General features: G+C 36.8%; 2 protein-coding genes across 2 annotated transcripts; one reads left to right on the top strand and one right to left on the bottom strand.

The window, feature by feature from the left end:
* The first annotated feature begins 969 nt into the window (after positions 1 to 969).
* On the top strand, positions 970 to 3,787 carry LOC149044010 (uncharacterized). The gene is made up of 3 exons (XM_089209133.1): positions 970 to 1,576; positions 3,341 to 3,468; positions 3,625 to 3,787. Exons 1-3 carry the CDS (start codon positions 1,175 to 1,177, stop codon positions 3,770 to 3,772), a joined length of 678 nt encoding a protein of 225 aa, XP_089065259.1. The 5' UTR covers positions 970 to 1,174; the 3' UTR covers positions 3,773 to 3,787.
* On the bottom strand, positions 3,457 to 8,397 carry LOC149044009 (uncharacterized; the record flags this gene model as incomplete). The annotated part of the gene is made up of 6 exons (XM_089210819.1): positions 3,457 to 4,861; positions 5,379 to 5,438; positions 5,650 to 5,794; positions 6,009 to 6,199; positions 6,796 to 6,931; positions 8,104 to 8,397. Coding segments are annotated over 6 exons (1,590 nt in total), but the record flags the coding sequence as incomplete, so codon positions are not given.
* Positions 8,398 to 8,817: the final 420 nt, after the last annotated feature.

The following is an 8,817-nucleotide window of genomic DNA, read 5'->3' as shown; positions in this document are numbered from 1 at the left end:
CTGAGCATATATATATACATGTTCCTAACAAATCTGTCTTGAAAGTGTTTAGGCAATACATATCTTGGTGGCATCCATGAAATAGTGAATATGAGCCACATAATTTCAAATTTCTGTTTTGTATGATATCAAGTAAAAAATATATCAGTATACGTCCTTCGTGAGGCCATAACGAAATTGACACACCCGTAACGGAATTAGCACGTGCCGGAATTACTGAGAAAAAGTTATAAGTTGTAATTATTTCAGGCGATTTAACGGATTGTGTTGTTAAAATGGTAAACAGGCAGTCAGTGCTACTCTGCAAAAGTGTCCTGCATATTGCGCAGTGGTTTAACGCATTTAATTGCTAACTCTAGATCTTCGCTTTATTCGTTAAGTTGTGTTGTACTGTCACTGTACATCAAGTAGCAAATGAACCACAAGTCACACGCGACCTCTATCGTCGTCCAACCTCGATGATACTAAAATATTTCTTAAAATATCATTATCCTGACGAAATTAATGTTAATTAATAGTTTTATCGACTAGTTTCTTCCTAAAATTGTTCTAAAGGTCTTTTTTTTTTTGTCCTTTTCTAGATAGTCCAGTAGTCAGGTTTAGCACATGATTTCGTTATAGCATTAAACTACCGTATTCCTCATCAGTGTTTACAATTGTGTGTACGGACGGATATTTTTAAAGATTATTTTTGAAGGTGAATTCATGTTTCTGCCAAAAGATATTATAACAGCCAAAAGATATCATAACAGCTATTTACTGTGGGTTGGCTAACCATGTGAAGTTTTTCTAAATTCTTTTAACGAAATTAGCACAGTCAGTGCTGATGTCCTTGCGCCATGATAATATGAAACTTCTCCATTACATCGAGGAGAAGCCATGTTTTTCCGTCGATCAAAGTACCAAACGTAGAAACATTTTGTCTAGGTAGGGTCGGGGGGGGGGGGGGAAGTTAAGGTGTGAGACGTGGGAGGCGGGAGAAGGGGGAGGCGAGGAAAAAGAGACGGGATGGTGACGCACTGAGACACTGAGACACTGCGATTTTTAATCCATTGCAACTGGAAAAAAAAAACGCAAAACGTGTTGTGCGTGGCATATCTGTATACTACATTTCCGAACTGAAAGATTCGGATCGAAGGCTGAGGAATGCTAGAGCAGTTTACCTCTAACATCAATGGACTGGGAACCAGACCCCCAGACAAGCCACAGGGAGCGAGGTCACGAACTTACGCTGCTCTTTACGCCCTTTGAAATGTATTTCCATTTTGAAAACGGATACGACCCAAGTGATCTTGTTGTTCAAATTCGCCAAGAAAAGAAAGTGGCAAAGGATATTGGATTAACGCAAAGAAGCCACTTTCTCGGTTTAATGGAAAACCTTGTTTGCCATTTCCATGAGATCCGAAACGTGGAGTCGACAACCTCAATTCGTACAGGAATGTTAATGGAATTGATAAAGATGAAGATGTCCAACGAGGCCGAAAGCATTTTAAGTCATTTGAATGATCATAACCCGCCAAAGCCACCACAGCGGAAGAAACGACTGAGGAAAAAACTTTATAAATATCCCTGCAGTGTGAGTATGCAGCTTTCAATGTTATGCACTAGACGGAGTCAGGTGGAGGGGTTAAGCAAGGTTTGGGGATTTTGATATTTTCTGTCCAAATAATTTTCAAATATGCCACCCCAGTCTGGACACCGAAATTGGTAAAAAATATCAAAATCCCTACACTGGGGTAAGTGAGTGTGGTCATTTATAACGAAGTGCCAAAATTCTCTATGCACCCCGGGGACATTACAAAAAATCAAAATACCTACTTTGGGGACTGCCCTCATAGTCAAATTTCCATGGCTAGCCAGACACCCCTCTTCTTCTTGGGCTTTATGTTGAAAGGTGCATTGAGAAAATGCCAATTAACTGAGAGAGGATGAGCTAAGATTGCCATTGTATGAAGCATGAAATATAAAATTTTAGGTCAACTCCACTATCTGGTTCATAAAGTAATAGGCTCCTACATATAATCTACACCTATATAGAATGAATGTAGCACTATGATTTATAAATGTAAACAAAAGACACCCATCTTGGTACTCAAAAGGATTCAAACCCTGGAGGTGGTGGAGTCTGTACAGTGGTGTGAGAATGACATCTAGAACTACCTTTAAGATGTTGATATTGGCCCATTTGTTCATACAATAAGAAAATACTTTTTAAAATTATTGGACAAAGGTGAGCAAAACAATGTGCAGATCAATTTACCAAAGCAAAAGGCAGACTAGCATGGGTAAGGCATGAGTAACTGATCTGCAAGACACTAATATATCATGATATTTTGTGATAAATTAGTCCTATCATTATTTTATCCTGGTGCATTCTTGCATGTGTTTTATGATTGCATAACTGTTTCTCCTTCTTTTGGATCATTGGCCCCTTTGCAGCTAGTTAGCCTTCACATGACCCCCTTCTTAATGTTAAGAAACATAAAAGGCCTAATGTAAAGTCACTGAGTGGAGAGTGTGCCATTTTCTCCAGCACCATGACTTCACATTTCCAAACAAATAATTTTAAATCTCTGAGGTTTAGAAACCTAATTAGTGATCATATAAAAGGACCTCTTGTTGCAGCGTTTAGATCACCCCTGATGAAGGCACTAGACAAGAGTGTAGAAACGTTGGGTCTATGAATCATAACTTCTTCGGTTAAATTCATTAAATCTGCAAACCAGAGTAGTGTCAAACTAATGTCCGTTTAGAAACCTGTTAAGCATTATTCCTATATTCCAACCCAGCCTTTAATTTTCTTTTGACTAATTTTCACCTGCTCTTTCAACCTAAGACGGTTTTTTAGAATTGTATCCCATAATATCTCACCACCCTTATCCAACCACCATCCAGTACAGTTGGCGCAGTTGGTGGAGTATGGGCTAGACTACAGTGCATGTGGGAAATTTCATGTTGGAAACCCAGGCTAAAAAACTCACCAGGGTATTAAAATAACTGAAAAAAATGTTCTTCTTCTGCATATACTGGTTAGATGTTCTATTCTTTTCTGATAAGGGTGGGTCAAATGACTCTGAAAACTCTGGGAAACAATCTGCAGCATTGCTGGAATATTTATGAGCACAGCTGTGTATGGGCATCTGGAATGTTATTTGCACAAAACAATGTTACATATGAATAGATCATTCTTTGTAGAGAGATATTTGTGGGTCATATGCTGATGCTTGGCCTATCTAATGATGATCTCAACTAGCTGTCATTTTGCAATAACAAGCTAAGCAGTCATGATGATCCAAAATGAAATATTCACATATCTATTTTTCTATAATTTTATTTCCAGATTTGCCAGAAAGAATACAATAATCTTTCCAACCATTTGAAACATGCACATAAGCTGAGTAAGAGTGAAGTTGAGGAGCTAAAGAGTGAAAAGAATCAGGGAAAGGCCAAAGGAAATCAGGAAAATAGGTAATTTATTACATTTCTTATTGTTCAGTTCTGTTTTTTAGAGGATTGTGTTCATTGTAGTTACATAGATGAGTGTTTTCTCTACTGTACACAGCATTCTTGACTTTTTTCAATTCAAGCTCATTTTGACACATTGCATTTTTCCTATATTTTCAGCAAAACCAAGAGGCCCATTAGATGTTGTCCACTACAGGGATGTACCTGGGTTGGACGACGCTTTGATTACCACCTACCAAAAGTACACAATATTGGCAAATATTCTGAAAAGTACTTATCATTAGTACACAAAAATGGCAAAATGTAATGTTTCTGGTTTTCTTTGTACAATCAAGCTTCTACAAGTGGTCTTTGTTAGAAAGTATGACATGCATGTAGCCTATTGTAATAGGTAATAAAAGTGCTTTATACTGGATTTTGTATTCATTTTTAGACACACCACTTGGACCACTGAAAATGATCAACAAATTAGCAAACAAACTTCTAGGCTAATCATTATCTATAGTTTAATAATAGTAACAATTTAAGAACTACAATTTAGGATTCTCTGTATGTCAGCTGGCTATAAAATTGGCTTTCCAATAGGTTCTTAGAAAAGGTATATTAAATTGAAAAGTACATATTGTTAAATTTTAAATAATAGTGCTACTTCTTAAGGCAGCAAATATTGCATTGTTAAATACTTCAGGTATATTAAAATACTGGTCATCTGAAATTTCCATCCCCTGCAAAAAATATAATGGTCCATAGGGTCCATTTTTGATCAAGTTGGCAATAGTAACATAATCCTGATGATTGTTCAGTAATTTGTAGTTGGATTGGCCTTGTAAGTCAAGCCAATACCCTTTTATCTTGTAAGTAAATGAAGCTTTGACTAGTTTTGATGGATTCTGGATAGTGTAGAAAAGCCACAATTTCTCATCTTCTGACTCAGTAAACACTGGGACAATAAGCCCTTGTGCTTCTGTGGAGTGTTGAATATTAGCACCAACAGCAAGCCATGCATCATCTTCAAAATAAAAACTATATTCATTTAATCTTAGTCTCTCTTCCTGGTTAAGTCTCAACTCCACAACCTCCACATCTTGTTCTTTAATCTTGTCAGACAGTCTAACTACCCTTTCTGCACATTGTCTGTCCACTATCCTGGACAGAAGAGTGACTACTGTTTCAGGCTGAGTTGGAGAGGGAATAAAATCCCTGTTGCTTTGCAAGTTTACATTTGCATTACTGGTAATCACGAATTTAATTTCGCTTTTTTTCTCCATTATGGCCTGGAGTTGTTTAGTGCCATAATGGAAGGGTTTCTTAAAGAAAATGCCATCTGGGAGATTTTCTACTGTAAAAGCCCCACGTAGATACGGCAACCTGCTGCCTGGTTTCTTTATTGCTTCGCCTATTGTGCAAGAGAAAGAGAAACATTGATTGGTAATGATAATAGCACTGAGTGGAGTACAATTCAGGAAGTAATTGGGCAAGTAATGAGCCTGATTACCCCTGAAATGTATGACAGTAAGTCTTATTGACCATTTCCACATGTCCCATATGACACTTTCTTTGCCAAAATGTGAGACACAAGGTAAGAATAAGTAATTCAATTTCATTAGCTAGTGGCATTTTCTACTGGATTTTTATTGGCTGCACAATTGTCAGATTTGACCTGTCCAGTTAAAAGCAGCTGTAATCACACAGGCCAAATTGGACAGTTTTCTTATTACAGTATTCAGATTAAGGATCAAATATTCGCTGTTCAGAACCAATCAGGTTTGAGGATTTTGTTATAGACATCATCAGCTTTGTTGTTATTATCATAGCTAATAATGATGATGATGATGATGATGACGATGATGATGACAACAATTACATGTTAACATCTGTACTATAGTGAATAATATGTATATTCTTAAACTTACTGTATTTGGAATTGAATAGCTGTTGTACATCTTTGCATGTGTACCTCTCATTGGTGCAAGCTAAATAAATAAATACAGAGGTACTATGTAGTTTCAGGTCTATTTTGATGATGTATTCACCTTATTTACAATCATGAATAATCTTGTCAATTGGATGACACACTTTATAGTATAAGCTATATAAACATCTGCTAATACAGTTGCATGCCAACAAATCAATCGAACACTTTCAATGTTTATAATATTACTAATTCAAAGTAATAATATATACCAAAGTGGTCTCGGAATTTGATGTTGATGTCAGGATTCAGGCATAAGAAAGAGAAACCTGCACTTGATCCAAAGTTGTACACTTGGCCTGAAGTGTCTTGAAAAATCAGAGAAGATTCACAGCCCAAGTATTCTAGAAACATGATCTGAAGCAGATGAAAAAGTAAATGTGGCACAAGGATTACTCAAAAGGACACAAACATCTGCATGTTGCATTAATTCCCACAGAGTACAATAATTAGAAATTACTCATCCACTTTTAATAAAGTTATAAGTTATTCTGAATTTGCATGGTTTATGCTACCTAATTGGAATTGAGCTTGGCTGGAGATTATTTCATAAAGTGATTGAAACCTTTACCTCATTTAGAAGATTTTTTCTGTGAACTGATATCAATTTAGATTTTTGAGCCTCACTAAGCTCTGAAACATCAGGGGCCTTTAAACTTTCTGCTTTTCCTTTGAACGCATCTTTTTCTGCAGATGTCATGTCACGCCATTTCTTGGCAGCTTCTTCATTCTTTTGAGCCAAGGACAATTTCTTGCACTCATCTAGCAAAAAAAAATTAAAGCTTTCATTTCCACTGAATATCAATTCAATTGGTTTGATTATTACAATGTCACTGCATGATTTTCAGTTTCCTCGGCAATCAAAGATATTGCATCAACTAAAAATGAAAATAAATTAATCAACAACTCTATTATGGTGTCAAAGGTTAAAAGTAGCTGAGGATGAAAACCCTTTTGGGTCGCAATATAGAGCTCTGTCAGACCCCCACCCCTGCAAGTACCCCCCCTGGGGTTTAGACACAGTTTAACAAGGCCACTGTCCCTTATTGATTTAAATCTGGTATCCTGGCACCAAAATAAAATAAAAGTCCAGCAGGCACAGTTAGCAGAGAAAACCACAATATTCATTTCTTAGAAATAATAGACTAGTAGAGGTTTATTAATGATACCCATAGGTGTATGGGCACCTTTGGACTTTGAAAATTTTTTAAACTGGGGGGGGGGGGAGGATTTGCACACCCATGCCCCAGGACTGTACACCTCTAATGTTACCCTATATTTTAGCCATGGTCTATAATAGTTATAATGCATGTAAATAATCTGTCCTTAGTGTTTGAAAACATTATCAGGGTTCTCACCTGACTTGAAATACTCTGAACAGAACATGTTGTAGGAGTGTGAGCCATGTGAACCAGTTGGGATCTTAATTGGCTTTGGAGATGCTTGTACTCCAGAATTTATCTTTTCCTTTTGTCTGGCATTTCCAATCCATTTCTACATAAATGTACCACATTAAAAATAAAGTATTTCAAAATGCCTTAAGCTACAATAGAAACCCTTCCCTTTTTGCTCTCTTTCACTGGCTGGCCCTATAGAGGCCCAGCCAGGGTAAATTCCTACAGGGGACATGGTCCAAAAAGTAGCTGTGGCATATATGTGAAAGTATGAAAAAATTAAGATCTTGTTCACCAAAATTCTGACAACAACAACAAGGTGGAGAAATAAAGACAAAATAATAATAACCGTAGGTTTTTAAATTCAGACAAGCAACACAGGGAACCCACAGAAACTCAAAGGGAACTCACAGAAACTCTGAGCTTGTATACAGAGCAAATTTTCAATCCAGTACAGAATGATTGGCTGGCAACAAATCAATAAAGGTAGATCTTCTTGGTATGTACATGTATGTCGAATGGATGATGTGATTATAACATTTAACAGCTCTAGATTGAGGATACCTAAACTTCGAACCAGGATTCGATCGTTAGCTATGGGTTACCTATTATTAACACTTTGGTTAGCCTACTTTTCAGCTCCAATTAGCCAAACTTGTACTCTGGTTAGCCTCAGAGTACTCAGGTTGGCCTAACTAGCTCTTCTGTTGGCCTACAGAGCACTCGGGTTAGCCCACTTTTAACTAAGGTTGCTTGCGGTTAGCTCTCAATATTTGTAATGTAACACAATATATATTCTTAAATTTACAATAACGGATGAGTAAACACATATCTTCTTTTACCGGCATATTCTTGATCATTGATTATACTGCACACTGCAAGCGTATTTTCGAGCATAAAACTGCATAAAGCAATTATTTTCAAAAAAAAAAGTAAGCCTACTTTAATTAACGAGGGAAATAATTACCACAAGGCCTCATTATGAATAGTACAATCGTACAGTTAACTTCCTTGACCTCGGTATATGACGGATAAAATTCTGTTTAAGAATCAATCCTTTAAAAAGATTCGTTTATGCAGCACACAGAGTAAGGGAATTAATTCTATAGGACAATATACCGCTACATCATTTACATATGTCGGTGAGCTTTGAAGAAAGAAGCACTCACCATAATGATCGCTATTATTATTCAACGGGATGCAAATAAGTGGCGGGGTATTCCACATACATGAAACATGGTAGTGTTTCAGTCCAACTAAAAAATATCTTACCTTTACTTGATCAATAGTCAGCCCAGTTTCCTCGGCTGCCACTCCAATTTTTTCCGTATTATCAGAACCGCATGTTTTCATGCCGCCGTCATAATATTCTTGTAGTTTTGACCTTTGTACATCGCTTATTTTATTGTATGTTCTTTTGCGAGCTCTACTTGTATCCTTGTCGGTCATAGTAACGAAGAAGCGCCAAAAGTGCACGACAAAGCCGATAATACCTGAACTTCCAAACCAAGAAAAGCTTGCGAGTTCGTAACTATTCCAATCGGTAAAGGTTTCCCCCCTACGAATCCGAAGTGAAGGGAGTTGATTGGTCGAAATGTTTATGCATATTTAATGAGCTACTGGGAAGACTTAGATGATCATTTGAGACGGCTTGAACCCAATGATCTAAATTTAGATTATATGGGTGTTAGCCATTTAGATTGTGTAAGTAGGGTGGAATGCATCTCACATTTAGCCAACAAAAGCTAACGCAAACATTTATTCTTGTTCTCAGCATTTAAACTGGTTTTCCTGCTCTAGCAAGTCTTACTTAATCAATAATGTACAGTGTAGACTGACACAGAACGACATCAGATATAATTAATTTGATTCAGCTTGGTTTATTGCATGAAAATACTTCTTTGGCTAAATCGTCATGTATTTTAACACTTAAAGTCGCCAAAGTACAAATACATTAAATGTGTAATGGTACTCTTTCCTTTCCCC

The sequence above is a fragment of the Pocillopora damicornis genome, chromosome 6 (genome assembly GCF_964200805.1).
Source record: "Pocillopora damicornis chromosome 6, jaPocDami1.2, whole genome shotgun sequence".
In the NCBI taxonomy this organism is placed as follows: domain Eukaryota; kingdom Metazoa; phylum Cnidaria; class Anthozoa; order Scleractinia; family Pocilloporidae; genus Pocillopora; species Pocillopora damicornis.
Note: the sequence above shows the minus strand (reverse complement) of the source record. Positions and strands in the feature narration are given on the sequence as shown.

What these genes read in the sequence shown, in the direction of transcription:
- LOC149044010 (XM_089209133.1), top strand. Translation starts at nt 1,175, where the DNA reads ATGGACTGGGAACCAGACCCCCAGACAAGCCACAGGGAGCGAGGTCAC. An exon ending in TTTATAAATATCCCTGCAGT is followed by an intron (nt 1,577 to 3,340) that starts GTGAGTATGCAG and finishes TTTTATTTCCAG; the next exon opens with ATTTGCCAGAAAGAATACAA. An exon ending in AAAGGAAATCAGGAAAATAG is followed by an intron (nt 3,469 to 3,624) that starts GTAATTTATTAC and finishes CTATATTTTCAG; the next exon opens with CAAAACCAAGAGGCCCATTA.